We start from the raw sequence: 20,665 nt of genomic DNA on the forward strand, positions 1-20,665 counted from the left end.
GGTTCCTGATGTCAGTTTGTAGGGCTCCTCTGGGACTGTCAGGGCAGCACAAGTATGAGGTGGGGGCAGCTCCTGTCTGGGAGTTATCCTTCGATGTTCAGATTTTTTGCAGTCAGCTGCCGACTCAGGGCCACAGGACCCTGAGCACAAACATCGGCTGTTTTCCCTGGGGAAGAAAACTCACCAGTCCAGGTTCCTTATGTGAGTTTGTAGGGCTCCTCTGGGACTGTCAGGGCAGCAGAAATTTGTTCTCATGGCCTCTTTTCACTAGCAGTTGTTAGTGAGACTAATCCCAAAAATGAAACAGAACTAAAAAACAGCCCACAGAAACCAAAACACATATAGAAAACAAATCACAAAACCCACTAGAAAAAGTCCAACCAGCTTACTAAACTTCAAACCATGCAACAGACCCTGAAAGCTACTAAAAATTAAAACCATACTTGTACACTAACTCAAAGAGTAACCAGTACTGTGCTAAGTTAACTTTAAAAACCAAAGTCATAAATGATATTAAAAAAATCTAAGCCACTAGACAATAAAAAGATAAGTACCCAAATAAAAAACAACCTAAAAATATCCACAATACACAAGTTCCTAAAAAAACCCACTAATAAAAAGGAACCAACAAATACATCAAACTAAAACAAAAACCCAAATAAATAAACTTATGTACAAAAAAAATCATTCGTAACTCAATAAAGCCATAATGCCTCAAACCATCAAAATACAACCACCTAGAAATAAACACATTGCCAAAAGATAAATGTAACCATAAACAATAATTCCCAAATTACCGGTAACAATATAACATCCACGACAATTAAACAAACCAAATGAATAAAACATCTATAGGAGATTTAACAAGAAAGCAATTATGAATATTAAAAAAAACCCAAACTTACTAATTAACTACAGGACACTCCCTCAAACCCACAAAACCAAACACTACATACTCACACTAATAAAAGCCACCACAGCCTAATTAAAAACCAACCCTGTACTTCATGCTACAACCCATAAAAACCATTGTAAGCATTAAAAAAACATATCCTTTAAGAACATAACGACAATTATGTTTTTATAATATAAAAATAAGTAAAAAATCCAACATATCCCACCAAAAAAAAAAAAAATCCAACAACAAACTCAATCCAACAAAACCCCTTGTCATCAGCACCTGAACCAAGAACCATAACAACCAAAAGGTACACCACGACCCTTCTCATACACCAGCTACGAAAAAAAGAAAGCGATCCAATAAGCTCCTCAAAACCAACACAAAAAGGAACTCTGGAAAATGAAAACCCGCTCTCCCGGCACCCGGCGGAGCACGGCTCCCAGCAGGAAAGCGGCTCCTCCAGCAGGATGAGGCGGCGCCGCGCCGGGAGACCCCCGCCCGCTCCCCCCGGCCCGGCAGGGCCGGCACCGGGCCCGGGGGCCCCGGCGGTGCCCGAGCCCCGCGCCTGGAGCGGACGGAGCGGCCGGCGCCGACCGGCACCGGCGCAGCGCCCGCGCCGCCTGCCCCACCCGCCGGCCCGGCCAAAGCTCCCCTCGGCTCCGCACGGCTCGCACCGGCGCGGCTCCGGCAGTCCCGCGGCAGCCCAGCCGCGCCAAACTCCCCTCCCACCTTGGCCATCCCCAGCCACTGCCAGCGGGGCTCCCGCACCGGACCCTTCGCTGCCGGGCCAGGGGCAGAAGAAGCGCCCCAAATGCAGCAGCGGCACAGCCCCATGCCCACCCTGCCAGCTCTGCCACAGCCGCACCTCCCTTCCTTTGAAGCCCCGAAACTGACGCCACGCTCGGGTGCTCACCTCACTTCAACAAGGGCAAAGAAATGTGGGCTCCCCTTCCATCGCATCCCCTAGAAGAGCAGAAAAGAAGGGGCTTGCCTCAAATGATGGCAAAAGGCAAAATTTTACCTCAATCCAAACCCCTTAAAAGGAGGGACAACAGGGCGGACCCCTCATTTCAACCTCAGGATGACGAAATTCAAAAGGGAAAGGAGAAAAGTCCCTGCTACAAAGGCGCACCGGCTCACCTGTTTGGCCGCTGCTTCTCGGCACAAAGGTTTGTCCCTCGGCTCCTCCTTCGAGCGATGCTCCACGTCCCCAAGTGCGTATCCAGGTGATCCCCTGCACCCTGTCCGAAGCGCTCACCGTCCTTCCATGAGACAGCCCCGGGAGCCCCCCATAAACTCCTCTTCTCCAGCAGCTCCATGCAAAAGCCAGCGGCGGCAAACCCTCGCCCTAAAACAACCTCCCCCCGGCAGGAGCCGCCCCTTCCTCCTCATCCTCACAGCTCGCACCTGGGGCTGCTCTGAGCCCTCCTCATCCTCACAGCTCACACCTGTCACGGTTGCAACTCTCCAACAGCGTCTCTCCTTCTCCAGCACACAGCCCACTTCTCACAGACACAGATCCAACAGAAACCTGCTACGGGTGTTGGCTTTTCTTAATCCCTCTGGTTACATGATTAAAACACATACACATACCATACATCCTGTTCTAGTTTCAGTCACAAGCCCAGTCCCAGCATCCATGTCAGAGGTGTAAAGGGATGTCGCCGCAAGAACCCCAGAGTCCCTGTGCCAGCTCTTTGGTTCCTATGGTGTGTGCAGTCCCTTTCCCAGCCCAGCAGTGATTACAGCACCCGCCCTACAAATGCCCTTTCCCAGCCCCAGTGATTTCAGCTCTTGACCCACAAGCTTTATTTTACTGCCAGCTCTCTTCTTCCAGCTCCAGCTCTGCGTTTCTCCAGCATCTCAGGGCAGGATCGTGGCCTTGGCTCCAGCTCTGCAGCACTTCAGCTCAAGCCCCGGGGTCTCTAAACCCACCCCAGCATCAATATCACACCCCCGCAGTGATTTCAACTCCCGCCCAGCAATGCCCAGTTGAACCCTGAGGTAATGGGCCATTCCAGCTACTTACACTCTGCAACAAAGAGGAGCGTTGTCAAATAGTTAATGAACTGAAGATAAAGATTGTGCCACTAAAACTTGAAGGAAAAGGATATTTTGTGTGGTGTGTGTGTGCTGGGAGGGGGTGTTACAGACTGAAAAAGAGATACCAGGTACTTTCTTCCATTTCCCTTGACTGTATTCAGATAACTGAAAAAAAAGAAGGAAGAGTACTCTGTATTTCAGTCAAATATCAAAAACCTAATTCTAGTCTCTATCTATATTCTTATGTCCCTATGTAACATCAAGGAGACCCCAAATTCTCCAAAGGTTCTGACCCTGGACCAATCTTAAACAGAGACATGCTGTCTAGCTGGCCCTTATCCTTCAGTACTCCTCTCGTGACAGAGGCATGAACACTTCCAACCCGAAGAAAAGGACAATAAGAGCAAGCTAAACAATTCTACAGCCACATTAATTAGGAACAATATGCTCCTGAGATCCCAGAGAGCTGCTCAGCTTGCAAACATACAAAAGGAAAGTCTGCCATCCTGCAGAACATGGATCCAGGGAGCTTAATCTAAATGAGCACTATCATACCCATCTGCTGCTAATCATAAATACAGTGCTTTTTTTCCCAGAGGTAACAATTTTTGGGAATCATGGTCTTTCCTGCAAAACAGTTATTAATAAACTGACAATCATAATTTTAAGAGTAGCGATGTGATATTCAGTTTAATAATTGCATCCCGCTTTCTGAAATTGTATTTTAATTACATATAGAAAGATGACTAATTTTTGGCTTCAGCCTGTGCACTACCAGTAAATACCAACAACTGCCATATACAAACTGCAAATTGGCTATGAGTTAGCAATTCCTATTTTTATTTCAGTTTTGTAATGAAAAGAGGACATTGAAGTGTCCTTCAGTCATTCCTCTGTATAACTTCCTTTTCACTGAAATTATAGATTTCTTCTAGTTCTATCTATTCAATCAGTTGAATTCAGGAGCAAAATGCAACACGGGAAATGAAAATTACTAGGACAGTTGTTAATCAAAATGAATCTTAACTGGATTACAATATTTGAATTTCCTGTCTCAAACCAGTTTTTATCTTTTTTTTTTCCTCAGGTTTTCCCTGAAACTGTCCTTTGCATCTTGCAAAACTGGAATATTCCCTATTCCCTACTGTCAAGTTCATCGATCCATTTTGGCAATTTTGATTTGGGTGTCCCAGATGATTTTATGGTTTTTATATAAATTTTTTTTCCACTGAGAGAAACTGTGATATGCAAACCCCATATAACTGTTTAGTGCTGTATTACCACAAACTCACTTTCAGTGCCTGACAGGTAAATGATCCTACGAATTAGCACCCTCATTTATTTTAAATGCAAATCCATCTGCATTGTAGATTTGTCCTGCAGACAATATCAATCCATTTACCAAGTGACAGAATTTTGTTATTCAGTAAAATGTAGCTGCTTCCCAAATAAAAAAAAAAAACTATTTATTGACATCAGAAACAGTCTTAGAATTACCCTCAAAATTTGTCATAATCTTCCAATGAATTTGAAATCCTCCTTAGTTTCAGTTTGACGCTCTTACAACACAAACTTTCAAAGATGTTAAAAAAAAAACCCACCCAAGAGTGAAATCATACCTTGGTGCTTGTGCCTTGGGATGGGGCTTGGGAGCCCTTTGCATTGGAGGAAGGCAGCTTCTCAGCTGGTTTTGGAGGAGATCAGACTCGCTGCGGGAGGCTGACTGCGCAGAACGGAGCACAGGCAAAGCTGCACAGTCTCCTTCAGAGCTTTCAGCTGGGACTGCTGGGGAAATAAGAAACCATCACTTCTCTGTGATGTGCTGTGATGAACACAAGGGCTTACATTCTCCATCTGTATTAAACCAAACACCTATGAGTAGCTGCTGCTTTTTCTTATTGATGGAAGGAATTAAGACTGCCTAAAGCAGTATTTTTATGTGATTAGGTTACAGTACATTAGACACCAAACTGCGTAGGAAGTCACTGCACTCTCTCCCCATCCCTTCAAGCAGTTTTATCCACATTGATTATTGCAAATAGTACTTAAATATATTTTTTCTGAAAAGAAAAATACTATTTACAAAATATCATACAGTGTCCAGCCTTTTATGTATAATATCTCCAGAGAAGTCATAGGTATTGCAAGACACAGACTTTGCATGGAGTTTTGTCTATAACATTCCAAATAATTGGTGTTTTTCTACATTATACATAGATTATAATTCACTTAAGATGGCTTCCCTCATGGGCATATTATACTTTTGCACTATATAGTAAAAAAACCATAGGTCTTTTTAACAGTTAAAAATATATTTGTCCAGACCCACTACTGTCCATTAAGCCAAAATAAAACTTCTAAGTGGTGAAGTGCTTGCGACTCTTGTTAGAACATTTGTGCTTTACTCCCAGAAACATAGACAGATATATTGATGGAAACAGAAGTCTGTAATTGAAATAAGCTGAGAAAGCAAGAACAAGGAGATAACTACAGCAGTGAGGAAATCATATTTTAAATCTTTATTTCATCAAAGCAAGACATGTATCAAATGTTAGCCATTGAGGTAAAATCTTACACTCACTCCAGGGGGAGTCAGCAGCATTTGACATTAAAAAAACCATTTAATTTCTAGTTTTCTTCTTTTTATTAAAAATACACCTGTAAACACAGAATGCGTTCACATTTCAATCATCAAAGATTTTTTTAAAGGTATATAAATCAAGGGATACCATGGCAAAAGCTGGTGGAAAACATATGCATATATGGTGGAAAAAGTGTATTTAACATTAAACATTACATATAATGTATGTGAAATATTGCATATAAAATAAAAATATTTCATAGTCATATTAATCCTAAGCAATGGTATACAGCATGTTTTAGTTTATTTTCTTAGCAAATATTTTTGAGCAAATTACAAATATTTTGTTTTAACTCAGATAAACTTCCCCTGAACTGAAAACAGGGAATTTATCTCTTAACTGGAAAAAACTAAATGTTTCTTTAAAAAATAAACAAAGCCAGTTAGTAGAAGTGTATTTCCATAGGAGGACAAAAGACAACCATAGAAAGACCATTAATGCAGAGCACAATAGGGAAAATTAGAGATATGGGAGACCGAACATGTTATGGCCTGCCCTTTAAGGTAAGTCATTAACTTAGGTTCTTGTTAATAGATCCCTTGGGGCAGTTTAAGAGTGAAAACCACAGAATTACCTGTGTTTTATATTTATGTGTATGTTTTATTGTAGAGCAATTTGGTTGCAGATGAAAGCAAATATGTAACTGTTTTGGTTATTACCTACAGTAACAAATCAATATAAAAGCATAAAAATAACACTTAAGAAAATGAGGAAGAAGTTCAGGGAAGGGAAGGGAGAAAAAGAAGGGAAAGGGGAAAGGGGAAAGCGGTAAGGGGAAAGGGGAAAGGGGAAAGGGCAAAGGGGAAAGGGGAAAGGGGAAAAAGGAAAAAGGAAAAAGGAAAAAGAAAGAGGGAGGAACCATAAAAGTAAAAAGATATCACCATCCCTGGATCCAGTTATGAGACTTAGTCATTGCAATTTTGATATCCATCAGAAAAAGTACTTCTTTTCAATGTAACATGTCTTGAATTCTAACTTTTCAAGTTAGTGACTGCACAGACAGCATAAATCACCATTTGTTATGGTTAAATGGGCAGAGGTAGCAGACTGGCTAATTTTGCATGATGATATGGACTCAGTCAGTCTAGTCTGATATAACCCTAGTGCTTCCTGCAGATTGCACCAATCTGAAATTACTCTCCTCTCATCCAGAAGTTTCTCTGGATAATTGCTCATCTCTTAATCCTGCTATCCAGTGCTTATTCTTCCTTGGCAGCAGCCATTCCAATTTTGCCATTTCAAAGGTAAAAGAAGAACAAGTGAATTTGTTTCCATCCTGTGAATAGCATAATTCAGTATTGACTTTCCTGATAGGAGATCTATAAATGAACATCAGGAAAGCACAGGTGAAGGAAACACTATTGGAGCCAGGGACGTAATTTGACAAAGTTCACTATAACCTTGCCTAGATGTGATTGTGATCAAAATAGGCTGCTTACCGGCCAAAATGCTGCCCACATGTGATGCATTCTTCATATGTCCCTGACCTATTTCAGTCCTATCACATGGCTAGATCCACAGAATCATCAAGACTGGAAGAGACCTTTAAGACCATCTGTCAACATAGCACCATTTTAATCACCCCTAAACCCAAGTGCCACATCGAGATGCCTCTTCAGCACTTCTAGAGGTGGTACCTCCACCACCTCCCTTGGCAGCTTATTCCAATGCCTAACCACTTCTGCAGTGAAAATAAAATTTCTGATGTCTAATCTGTATCTCCCCTGGTACAACTTAAAGTAATTTCCTCCCATCCTTCCACTTGAGACATGGCAGAAAAAACCAACCCCTGCCTCATGATGGTTTCCTTTTAGACAGAAGAAGAGAAAATTGAGCGTGAGCCTCCTCTTCTTCAGACCAAACAAGGCCAATTCCCCCAGATGCCCTCAGAAGACCTTCACCAGCGTCATGGCCCTTCTCTGAACTCACTCCAGCACTAAAATGCCATTTTTTAAGTGAGTGGCCCAAAACGGAACAATATGTGAGGTGTGGCCTTACCAGTTCTGAGGGGGACAATCACTTTCCTAGTCCTACTGGCCACACTACTCTTGGTATCTGGGCCTGGTAATTCAAAATTTGTAAACATTCTAAGGGTTCATGGTGGGAAATAGAAAACTGCTCTAGTGTAAATAAACTTATGACTGACACTAAGTCTACAGTCAGCACAAACTGTAGTTCAATTAATACCTAAATCTACTAAAATCAGTGCAAAATTTTTTTGAGCTGTTTTTTTTTTTCTAATTTGACCATCCTCTTCTTAAATAACTTTGCAGATGTACTTAACTTCATGTATCATAATTAGTTCCACTGATTTCAGTAGCATCTCTCTCAGGTACAATTCATATGCAACTTAGTATCCATCTAAGTAACTTCAAGGCTTTCATTTGTTTTTGTCAAATTACACCAAAACACCCACAGCCGATATAGGTAAACATGCTTACATTACATGACACTTCTTACTTTGTCAAGGGCTGCGTTTTCCAATTTGTCTTTTTGCATCAGATAGTTTTTGCTCCAGATCTGTTAGCTGTTGTGCCTGTGGGGATCAAGAAAAAAAGCTGATGCAATCTCCAATGCATTTTTTCATGTGAGAGAGGAGAGAACAGAAATTTTGCAAGTAATATATATGGGCTGGGTCAGATTTGCTTTTCCTGAGGAAAAAAAAACATTATGGCCAAATGTGCTCCATTGATGTGAATGCAAGCTTATAATAATTCAATGTCAATAGCAAAATTATTTCCATACTATAAAATATTTAAGATTATGCCATAATATCCTTCTGGAAAATTCAAGGTATTCAAATGTCTTTTAATAATTTTGTTCGTTTGTCTGACTTCCGAGTGCAATTTGAAAATTATTTTGTAGTTTTAGGCATTGTGATGCCACCATTAAGCTAATTGGGCGTAAACAGACGAATTAGAAAACACCCAAACATTCTTGCATGCAGACACCTTATGAAATTATACTACCTACTACTATACAAGGAGGTAACTCCAGATTTTTTTTCTCCATGTCTTTTCCTGGAAATAGAGAAGGAAAATGCACAAGACTAGCTAATTCATAGCAGGAAAGCAATTTGGGAGACTTGTGTTGGAAGTCAGGATCAGGCTAGTAGCCTGCACCCTGAGTGGAAGGACTTCTGGCTCTGTATAATGTATATGTCATTCATGGAGCACAGGAGCTCAGCAGAAGCTTTTTAAGTGAGTGGCCCAAAACAAAAAGCATCAGAAGATGCTTTTAAATGTTCAGTAAATAAAGACAAGTATTTTCTCTCTCTTTCCCTAGGATATGTATAAACCCAGCCTGTTCACTTGAAGGAAATACATTCTCTGCAAGACTCTTCTGTTTCAGGAAAGCAGATTCCTGAAGTTGTCAGCCTTGTCATTAATAACACATTACTATGCAACCAAAAGGAATAAGGTTTCTTTTGCTGTTGTACCTGCAAAAAACCCAGCCTAGTCATTGTTTTCCCTGTTTGAAAAGGGAGCCATAGAGAAGGACACTGCACTAGCCACTTATCTTTTCTCTCTGAAATTCTGATTAGGTAAATATACATTTTGTATATGCAAAATAATAGGATAAAATTCTCAATTTTCAGATAAAGAGCACCACATTTTTATTTCAACCCAATATTTGCAAGTGCATTTTCCCTCAACACCATTCCATGCCCTCAGGCTTCTGGAGTTCAATCCCAGCCAGAGATTTTTTCTTGGCAGACCTTTCAAGATCTTGTGTACGCTGCTGATTGTAGCATAGCTTAATGGATAGCCACACTACGTAAATGCTGTTTAGTGTAAATCCTATAAGGTTAGCGGTAATGACAGTCCTTCCAGCACACGTCATGGATGAGGTGGTGAGCTTAGGCAAGCCTGTAGTCCTCAGCAGACAGCTAATGTGATGTTCATTAGCACCAGGCATAGTCTGTACTGCCAAATGAAATGTCAAAAGTCTGGAATTTTCAGTTCCCAACTCGTGTAAAGAACTGAGTAGCTGCATTTTAAAAGAGGATTAGGCATTTATCTTCAGATTTATCACCAGAGTCACAGTTTCATTAGTCAAAACCAAACTTCCTTCAAAGTGCAAGTCAACTGTGTTACTCAGACCTGGGAAAGTCTCTTGTGAATTGCTGTCCATAATTTACACTGCATCACATTCCTTACAGCTAACATCAGTCACTGTCACAACATACATATCAGACCACTGGTTTGACCCTTTAGTCTGGCAACAGAGAATTCACTACAGAAATAATCCTTCCACTTTATCAGTTTGCAAAATTTAAGTGGAGTTATTACTGATTTACTAAAGAAAAAAATTACTGATATAAGAAATTGCTAGAATTCAGTAACTTTTTGGATTTTTTCCTAAATATGGTATACAGCATCGCTCACAATAAACACGGCCACAGAAAATGTCTGAAAGACTGGACATTGACTCTATGTGACACAGAGACACTTCTCATAGAACTAGACCAAGAAATTTCTCACATCATTAACATTTTTATACTGTTACTTCTTATTTTTCAGTACAGCTATACAAATTAATACACTCTCAATTAAAGAGAATCAAGATTTAAAAACTGCATCATTTCAATTGCCACTAAAAAGGAAATTACACAAAATAACATATGACAAACATGAGGCTAGGATGGCACCTCTGACAGCGTGCAGAATTAGACTCAGATGGAAATGGTGAGGACCATACAACTAGGCAACTTCTTATTTCAGCACCATCAGATTTACAGTCTAAATCAGTGAAAAACCAGAGCTACAGTTATGAATTAGAGGGTGTCTGGTTTCCTTCAATACATGCATTACGTAGGCATCTGAAAGTCTTGGCAGTTGACAGAAAGCAGGCAGTGGGGGTTAGAATTGACTACTGTCTTGTTCTGGTTTGAAAACAAAATCAATGAGACACTCCAAATCAAAAATACAGTTTATTAGGAAAAGTGAGAAAAGGAAACAAAATACCTGCAATAATACAAAAGAAAAACCACTGACAGAGTCAGAATATAACCTGATACCCTTTTTGGTCAGGGTTGGAATGGCTGCAGTCCTCCTGGAAACCCAGTGGAAAAGCCTGAGTTTGGTGTCCCAAAAACCCAAATTATATCCAGTAAGGAATGCTTGGCTTCTCCCTCTGGGGGAGCATCTCACAATGGGATGCTGTAACTGTTATCAGTCATGCAGTGACAGTCAATAGCCCATTATCAGCTGTTATGCGGCATGATGAAGTCAGCCTGTAGCTTATAGAACTTATTATCCCTAATAATGTGTTGCAAGAGCTCTGGAAAAAAACCCCAAAAAACAAAAAAAAACTCTACTATTTTACATTGCATTTATGTTTATAACTGGTATTTTATAATAGTTTCTTTAGTTCAGTTATGTCTTTCCTACACAGTTCTGGTAAACTTTCCAAGGGAGGCTGCACAAGATCCAGATGCTGAAAAACCACGCTGGATGAACAAACACACCCCAGACTAAAGATCCTGTCTGAAAGCAAGAGAAATTGCAGTATTCTTTCAGGGAAGTTGGTACAACAGGCCAAAAAGGAAACTGTTCCCAGTTTTTTCTTATCATCTCCTTCGAAGACTGAACTACAGAAATTGTATTTACCATTACAGGGCAATGTAAAAGTAGCAACAAAGATAAGAGCATTCTTTTTGAGCTAGACACATATAAATGCACAAATAAAGTTATAGGAAAGTGACATGGCTTTTTTTTTTTTTTTTTGAAAGCTTTCTGCAAGAAAAATAGTAGTTTAATGGTACTTTGAACATAATGAAGAATGCTTTAAAATCTGTTAAATGGACTAGTTTTTCACATATGCAAAGTTAGCTGAATTCTGCAGCTGATAATTTTAATACGTGCAGAGGCAAATCATGGGGGAAGTGGATGTACATGAGGTGGTTTAGGATCAAGCCTAGTCACCAGAACTATACAAATAAAACTGTATTAGAAAGCCTGAAACTTGCATCTTCATATATGGGCCAGTACACAAAGTACTTCTGTAAAAATTTATCACAAATTAAAAATATGTAATCAATTATCACAAGCCCAGAAAGCAATCCTAATGTTTACGCAAATTGTCTGCCAAAGCAGGTGGTTTTCTGCTTGTTTTTTTCTTCCTTTGTTTTTCTTTCATTATTTCATCTCTTTCTCTGTATGTAATATGGAATCTCATTGCCTTCATTAGAAAAATAAATAATTTAAAATTCTGGGAAATCAGTTTACTGTGGCATGTAATTAACTTTGCTAATAGAGAAGGAAACACACACGGCATCAGTTTTACTGATGGAGGGAGGAATGGTACAGATATTTACCAAATTCAGTCAATATGATGAAAAAATAATTTCACATAGTTTTGTATTTGACTCTACCACAGCAATTATTTAAATATTTTCACATGTCAAATAATGACCTAGTTTGTGTAGAACTAGGTGTTTCAAAACATGTGGGAAATAGTCTTGACTCTAAATTTGCAAGGGTGATATGGTCCTTAGTTCTTTAGAGGCGTTGAGCACCCATAGTACATGAAACATTACTAAGGAGTACGAGAGTACTGAAGGTAAATTACAATCCTGTTACTTTGTGAAGCTGCACATCAAAGAAAGATGTGAATTCAAGAGTATCATCACAGAAACAAGCTAAAACAACTGTAAGGAGCAGCAGCAGAGGTTGTCAAGTGCCGGGAACAAGGTTCTCCACTACCCTCCCTCCTTCCTGTCCATTGCTCCTCTCTCCCAGTCATCCCCACTACAATTCCTGCCTGCCCTCTGCTTGCCATTCCTACCTGCACACCTCTGTCTTTGCTGCTCCTGACGTCACTGACTCCAGCCATGCACTGGATGTGGCTGACATCCTCTAGTTTAACACTATTAACTGGGCACCTGGGGGTTCTGAACATGTGGAGTGGACTCCCCAGGGACTCCCCAGGGCCCAGAGCAGATCTTTTTTCAGTGCACACCCACCCTGACCACAATGTTTCAGCAGGAACTGATCATGTCTGTGTACCCAACTGCATCCCACATGGTTTGCTCCTCAGAAGGAGGTGCCAAATTATAAACCAGGCACTCATGGTAAATCCATCTATGGAGTACATATTAGCAGTTACCCGACTTGCTGTAAGCTAGTGTTTGCTAAGGTACTAAGCTGTTGTATTATTTGTTATAATAGCCAATCCTCTTTGCTTGCTTTATTTAAAGTTAAATTCTACCATGGAACAAAGATTAAATACATTGTTAGGCCAAGTGCTGTTAGTTGCTACTCACATTTGAATTTTTTCTTGTTTTTCTAGGACTGCCTATCAAGATACTTTATCTTGGAATATGAACAAAAAGTAAAAGAGATGAAGTGGTACATCAAATATGTCTGAACCTGTAGCAAAAGCCTTAGAAAAAAGCAAAGATATGCTCAAACCATACCACTGAAGCATGGTCACCTTTTAAGAGGAACGTCAATAATACAAGGTGCGTGTATAAACTGACATTCGAAATCATTGCTGGATTTATTTTTACTCATCTCTTATTACTATCATATATACACGTATGCATTTTGTGAACAAAAAACCAAACTATTTTTATTTTTTCCTATTTTAGTAAAACATGAGCTTTCTTCCAGAGCAATACAGCCTAATAGTGGGAAGACAGTTAATGAAGGAGAAGCAATTTAAAAAAGAAGTGGTCTGTGATGTCTGAAGCAAATGCAGACCTCAATCTAGCAGAGAACTTAAACTTAGAAGTACTTCACTGAATCAGGGGTTTAGGATGGTAATTGAAATTATTGCAATCAGAGTAGTGTCATTCATAATTAGTAAGTAGCTACGTACAAAGGCAGTGATAAAATTAAGAACATTCAGTGGCAATTTTTATTAATAATTTCTTGGTTTTCGCATTATAATACAAAATCAAATTTTAACTTGGGTCAATTCTTTAAGTATAACATGCTAAATGCTTTAAGGCACTGAGATCTGAAGAAGACACAGAACCTCAAATTACGATCTCAGCAGAGATACAGACAAGCTCTATAGCCTTGGGTGCATAAATTAATTTTTGTGATGCTCATTACTTATCTGTTCCATGGCTTTATATCACATAGGGAGAGTTTTGAAAATATAAACATACGCACATATGCTCCCTAATTAATCAGCTAGATTGTAAAACACTTTGAAAACATAAGTAGTGTAAGTAAGATATGATAAAGGAGATATGATCTACCAATTCACTGGAATGTTCAAGAAAAAGCTGCCTTTTCCCCATTTTCTCTTCCTCTCCCACTTAATCCCCAGAGGTCCAGTTCAGACCAGAGCCATTGACAGTAATAAGTACCAGAATTTAAGAAATAGTTTCTTGAGGTCTATTATGTAAAATACAAATCAAACAATCCCTCCCTATTAATTTCACATATGTCTGCAGAATTATTCCTTCAGAGAAATAATTATTTTGAATGGACATGAACTGCAGCTTTCCTCGCTGCCCTTTAGAAATCTAATAGCCTGCAGCTTACATCCTTCTGGTGAACTGCTCCAAGAAGCTTGCAGTCTTCAGATCTACATGGAGAGCAGACTTCCCTGAAATCCTCAGTAAGCCACACAGAAAATAAAGTTTAGCGGGATGGGAAGGGAGTGGCAGGGCAAAAGGTAAAAGTCCAGTAACGTGAAAGTAGCTAGCAGCCAGGATTTTATCCCAGACATTCATGCTGTGCCAACAGGAAGACTGCCCATTTCATTTATCAGAAAGAGTAACAGCTTCATAAACCAGCTACAACAGCAATGCTAACATTAAATCTGTAATGTTTTGAGTATTCAAGCACTTAGAAATGAAATATCACCTGTTCTTGCCCAAATCTAGCAGCCTCTCTCTGATCAGTGCCCTGGGTTACAACATGGGGTGTAACTGAAGTTGATGTTCTACCACCATCTCCATTACCTTCTGATGAACTGTTAAGGTGGGTGGAGCACTGTTTCTCTATCTTTGCCATGACTCAAGCATGGTAACTCCTTCTGGGGAAACAGCAGCCACCCTGAGGGGTCATCTGTGCTAATGGGACATCAAGGACTCCCCAGCAGGATTCACAGAATCACATCAGCCCATTGTGAAATTCCCCCACCCTAGGGGAGGTACTGAACACTCCTGCCTCTGCATAATCTGGGTTTTGGGACAGATGTACTGCTGCATCCCCAAGAACCACAAGAACTCTCCACCACCAGCACCGGACCTCAGAGCAGGACCAGACCTTTCCACAGGCTCACTGCTCTGACAAGACCACATCCAATGGGACTGCAACCACCATTTGGACTGCTACCACCATGCTGACCAACAGGGTATCAGGTCGTATTCTGACTTTGTCCCTTTAAACCAGTGTTTCTGTACTATTGCCATTATTGTAATTTTCCAATTAAATTGTAGCCCTGACTTGAAATCTTTCACATAGCACTTGTGTGGGGTTCATTCCCTCCACTGGTTTACCTTCCACTCAGCACAAGCAGATACTTTAAAAGTTTTCCAGACTATACTAAATGGCTTCTACTCTGCTTAGTGTGTGTGTGTCTTCAGACATGAAACACACATGAACAAGCACACTGAACCTACCCTCCCCCCCATCTCATATGATTTAGGAGAACAGCATAAGGCTGCTGCTCCCTCTGCTTCACAGATCAAATTTTCTTGGACAGGAAAAGTATTTATGAATAAACCAGCAAAAAATATTTCTGTTTACATATAAAGGATATACCAATATTGGCAAAGCAGGCATTCAGTTTCATACGGAATTGCACACTGTCAAGAGATATTTCAATTATTTACATATAAATATATAATACATAGTTCTCAGTATGTGGGGCTTTGGAATTCACAATTCATCAACATTCTCCATCTAAAGTTCTTAAGAGTATTTTAAATTACACAAGATCATAGCTTACCTAGAAGGCAAGTAACTCTCCTTATTTTGCAATAAAAGCACTCAGAGGAGAACCCACACTACCATTACCTACATCTCAGCTGGTGGCTCTAGTGCTCATTCATAATCAAGAAGAGTGGAAAATGGATTTGTAGAAAGTTCTCAGGGCCTGACAGAAGGTCCACACGGCATGCATCCATATACAAACTTTGAGACAAGACATACTCATTTAGAAATGCCATGGAATAGGACAGATATTGTTGAGAGAGAAATGGAGCTAGAAACAAGTTTCAAAGGATGGCCTTGCAAATAAGACTAGATACTTTGGACAAACAGAACTATGAAAGATGTATTGTAGTGGGACCCACTTTAAGGCATCTACAACATGGCATGGCAAAAAGCTAGGCCAAGAAACACATAGTATATTTTCATTAGGAAATAGCTGGCTTCTGATTGTGATGGTGTGAATTACAAACATCTGCATTGTGTCACCCTTCTCATGAGACTGAAAATGGAATAAAAGTTTTTAAAACGCCTCTCAGTTGCCCCGTCTCTGGGTCAGGAAAAGGGTATTGTCCTATAAAGAACCATGTCTATTCAAAAAAAATCAAAGACTTGAAGGTGTAATTCATGTGGTCAAATGTAGACAGAGCCTTCAGAATATAACCCGCCAAGGATTTGAAGTGGAGACTATGATGGAGAATGCCATATCCAGTCACATGAAACCATTCCCATCCACAGGAGATACATTTCCTGCCTTTAGTACAGTTCCCCACATGTGTGCCTTAACTACTACACTGCCACAGGTCACTGAAGCAGCCTTAGGAGAGGGTGGCTTTCACTGCACGTGTGTCAGTGGCTTGCTGGACAGCCTTTCTGCCGTGTTCACTTGTTTATGTGCCCGTTTTCTTTTTCATCTTCTGTAAGCTTTTTTCAGGTGGGTAGTACTTGGCAGGAGTTCCCTTGCTAAGCATTAGTGGACACCCTACCATAACTCAGATCCTTTTCTGGGATCACTGTGTGTTAGCATAATGAAAACAACAGGAAGATAATAGTGCTGAGCAATCCTACTGCTTCAGCCAAAGAAAACAAACTTTCACAGCAAAGCAAGATTAGAATTTTTGATCTTTACCTCTGAAGAGTCTTGGACTAAACCTATGCATTAAAAAACAAAAACAAAAACCAAAACCCAACCAAAAAAAAAAAAAAAAAACCCAACCAAAAAAACCCCAGACAAAGAGCAAGCAAGCAAAAAAAAAAAAGCACAGAAATCACACTGTTGTTTCAATGGCCCACTATATTACTCTGTATTTCTCTGTATTTACATATTCACAGCACTATAGATACAATAGAGAAACAACAGAGAGAGTTAAACGCTTCCAGAAGACAATCTGGAACTCATAGTGACATGAATGACTTGTAAGTAATTCTAGGTCTAGTAACTTGGAAGATGACTACTTAATGTCCATCCTTTGTGCTGGGAATATATAAAAGGACTACTCCACTAACAGTCATCAGTCAGATGACCCACATCTCTCTCCTCTTCCTTTTAACAGGGATTAGCTTCTCCCTGTGTTAACAAGGACTAGACACCCTTCAGCAATGTCTTTATGTTTTGTCCTGCCCTCCTTTATTGTAAAAATTCTTATTCTTTTTTAAAATGTGCTAGCTAGTGCAGACTATTGATTTGGATTGTTTTAGCAGCAGATGTTTCTTTTTTCTTAAGTATTAAGACCTAAGGAACACTACATTGCTCAAGCTTATCATGAACACAGAGATTTACTTTAAATGTTAACAATAGTTGACTTTGCCATGGAGGAGTGCTAATTAAAGGAGAAACAAGAAGCAGCTGTAAAATATTATATCATTCAGTTAAAAAGATGACCTTACAGAAGGTATGGAATAGGGCAACAGGTTTTATTCATCAGCAGTAACCTAGAATTTTGCTTTTTGCAAGCACAAAAATATATTTCTGAAAATCCATTATGGTACTAAGTCTGTCTTGATTTATAATGTAGAATGTCCCCCTCCAAATAATTGTCGATTGCTTTTCCAGCTTCACAAGTCAAACCAACCAAAAGTACTGAGGAAAATTCAAAATGGCACACAACTAAAGCACATACCTGAGTTAGGACTGTAAAGAACAGCAGCTGGGCTTACACATTTTGGACATGAGCTGTTATTAATACTTGCCATGAAGCATAACTGAAGGCATCAACTTCAAAGTAAACAATCTTATTCTTAGAAGCAAAAAGCCTCCATAGGCTTATAAAAATCTTTGTAAAGATCAGGGTGATGCAGGTGGTATCCAAAGTAACTACTTTGGAGCTACCTTCTCAGTTTGTAACCATGCCCTTGAAAGTACAGGCATAGTTATGCTTATTTATATCAGTTTAAGCTGATATTTACTTTATATATTGCTAAATATATCCTTAAAATAATTCTAAGTAGTAGTCTATATATTATTTTATTAATTGAAACAAAAGAAAGAGAAATTGATTTTTTGTACTAAACTCAACTATTCAAGGAACATTATTTCACCATTTATCTAAGCATCCTCTCAAAGTAATAATTTGTTTTTAATAAAATACACAATCCCAACTGATAAACAATACATTTTCTTGTATTAATTAATGCCAAGTGTTTCGAAGTCCTTGGAATGGATTAGAAGTCTGTTTCACATTTACTGAAAGAGCATTCCATAAACATAATATATTACAAAAGGAGTATATCTTAAGTTGGAATTTTAAAAAAGATTTTATTTCTTACCAATTGATGCAGTCCAATTCAGTGACAGACTTTTGGGAAGGCTGAATGAATCTAAGGAACCTAAATTGTAATGGTATTCTGTAAAATCTGAAACTAATAGCAAAGATCAGTCCAGCAAAATTCTTTGAAACAATTTTGATTTTGAAAAACTTAAGAAAAACATTTCTAATCCTATTATTTCCTACCTTTGAGAATTTACCAGAAACTTGACTTTCTAAGTACTGATCTCAAAAGGCATAGACTCTAATGAAGAAAATGCTTTCAATCATCATTAGGAACATTTTAGTACAGAGTGTCGGAACTCAAAATGTCCCTCAGACATTTTTAGAGGTTCCAGGCCTTGGTCAGAAGCATTTTAGACCCTGGCAAGCAGCTGAAAACAGCTGTGATTTTGAGTTTGAACCATGGAATGAATTACCAACTTTGAAGGTGGAACAAGCAGTCACAGAGAGTTAGATGGTATAGTAAAAGTAGTCACAAATTAGAGGGTAAAATTTTTTAGTATTGTACAGGGGGGTTTTAACACCTGTACAGGGGGGTTTTACTTTGTACAGGGGGGTCAGGAGTTCTAAGATGGAGGAAAGTAGGCCTGATCCTTTTCTTCCTCCTTCTTCTTCCTTACCTCCATGTTCTTGGTGATGTTGGCATTTTTCTATTGGTTTAGGCTGGGGACACACTGTTCAACGTAGATGATAGATATTGGCACATTATTGTAAATATAGTACACGTAATTTCTGGTATATAATGTTTGTACCATCCCACTGAGGGGCAGAGCCCCGCACACTGCCCTGCAGGACAGACCTGCGGCAGGGCAGCAGAACATGTTATAGATAAGCAAAAATAAACAACCTTGAAACCAGCACAGACGAACTATGGCTTCTTCTTTGGCAACGGGGCAGAAAGACAGAGACTTTCTACAGTCTCGGAATCACCAATACCCACAGATTCCGACAACAGAGGAAATTTTTTATGCTTTGGTTTCTTTCTGGCAAGGTGCAATAACCTTAAGAGCAATTATATATGCAAAAAACCCAGACTAAAGTAATGTGAATAAATCAGATTCACATGTAATAACTTTTTTTTTGAAATTAAAAGAGAAATAAAGGGAATGCTTATATGAGTGCAGGTACTTCTGCATTGAGGAATTTGCCAAAAACAGGATCTTTATTCCCCTGAAATAAGGAAGCATTCTGGGAATCAGTAATAATGGATTGTTCCTGTCTCAACTTCAAAACAAGCCTTTGGCAATTCCTGGCTTAGTGTAGACAAGGAGCTCATGTAAATGAAATCAGTTTTATATATGTTATAGATGCATGTATCTATAGAATTATAGCATAGGCATGCCTAGATGATTTTATTAGTCTAAAACTAGAGTTTGCAACTTGCTTTCTAATACATTTGAACTGCTTCTTGTGAAGTCACAAAAATAAGTTGGGATGACAGCACTTCAGGAACACTCACCATATAAGCATAATATATATATTTTTTGTACTCATATATGTTCTTTTGTATATATAAAATACACCAGAACGTCAGTACAAAAAACTTTGATGCAAATTTTTTTGGGTACATTAGATTTAGAACAGAGAGGAATCTTCCTTACCTCTTCTGCATGCATACCACAAAGCTTGTTTCCTTACCAGAGCTTGTTTTTGAGGCTCGGGCCGTCCGAGCCGCCGCCGCGGAGCCGCCTTCACCCCTGCCCTGCACTCACAGACACCGCCCCGCTTGCTGCTCGCTCCCGCCCCTCGCCCTTCCCGCCCCGGCACCAGCGGCAAGGGGCAGGGCGCTGGCTGGCAGGGCTGCAGTACCGCCCTCTGCCCACAAGGCGGCAGCACTTTTCAAGCGAGTCCGCGACCAGGGACTCGCAAGATGGCGGCCCGTGGGGACCTTGATGGAGAGAGGCGTATTACGCCGATGCCTGTCAGCCCCCGCCAAAAACCCGCATGCTCGCGGTGCTGCTGACCCCACAGCCCGTGTGCACGGCACCGGAACCGCCGCAGAAAATCCCGTCGGGGGGCGCCGGCGTTGGGGACAATTCAGGCAGTGTAGAAAACAGACACGGGTCCTCGAATGCCAACGTCCTCTTTTTCGCGCCCTCTCGAGAAGGTCAAGCGAGTCCGCGAGAAGCCACTCCCAAGATGGCGGCCGTGGGTGGCGGGCTGCAGTACCGCCCTGTGCCCACAAGGCGGCAGCACTGCCGCCCGCCACCGCCGGGGGCCGCCGCTCGCATCGGGGCCACGAGCGGGGCCAGCGGCAGAAAAGAACGGGCACGATCCCCTCCGGAACCTCCTCTGCAGCAAATGCCCCAAAACATCCCACGCAGAAAAGAACGCCAGCAAAAAACCCCTGCCTCTAACCCAGTAGGAACCAAAAGCAGAAACCTTCTCTTTTAAACTGCATTTCAAGCTTTTTTT

The 20,665-nt window shown here is 40.3% G+C and overlaps 1 protein-coding gene across 5 annotated transcripts in view; it reads right to left on the reverse strand.

Moving 5' to 3' along the window:
- Positions 1–4,149: 4,149 nt before the first annotated feature.
- LOC100231733 (nucleolar pre-ribosomal-associated protein 1) overlaps positions 4,150–20,665 on the reverse strand; it is a 38,966-nt gene continuing 22,450 nt past the window's right edge. For 4 of the 5 annotated variants that reach the window (XM_072923633.1, XM_072923638.1, XM_072923635.1 and 1 more), the window contains 2 exons: positions 8,047–8,122; positions 4,150–4,729 (listed from right to left, as the gene is read on the reverse strand). In XM_072923633.1, coding sequence (XP_072779734.1) covers positions 8,085–8,122 — 38 coding nt within the window. In that variant the 3' untranslated portion in view covers positions 4,150–4,729; positions 8,047–8,084. Of the gene's footprint in view, positions 4,730–8,046; positions 8,123–20,665 lie in introns of those variants that run through there. The other variant, XR_012053608.1, reaches the window with a different exon arrangement.

This window comes from Taeniopygia guttata, chromosome 1A (genome assembly GCF_048771995.1).
Source record: "Taeniopygia guttata chromosome 1A, bTaeGut7.mat, whole genome shotgun sequence".
Lineage (NCBI taxonomy): Eukaryota > Metazoa > Chordata > Aves > Passeriformes > Estrildidae > Taeniopygia > Taeniopygia guttata.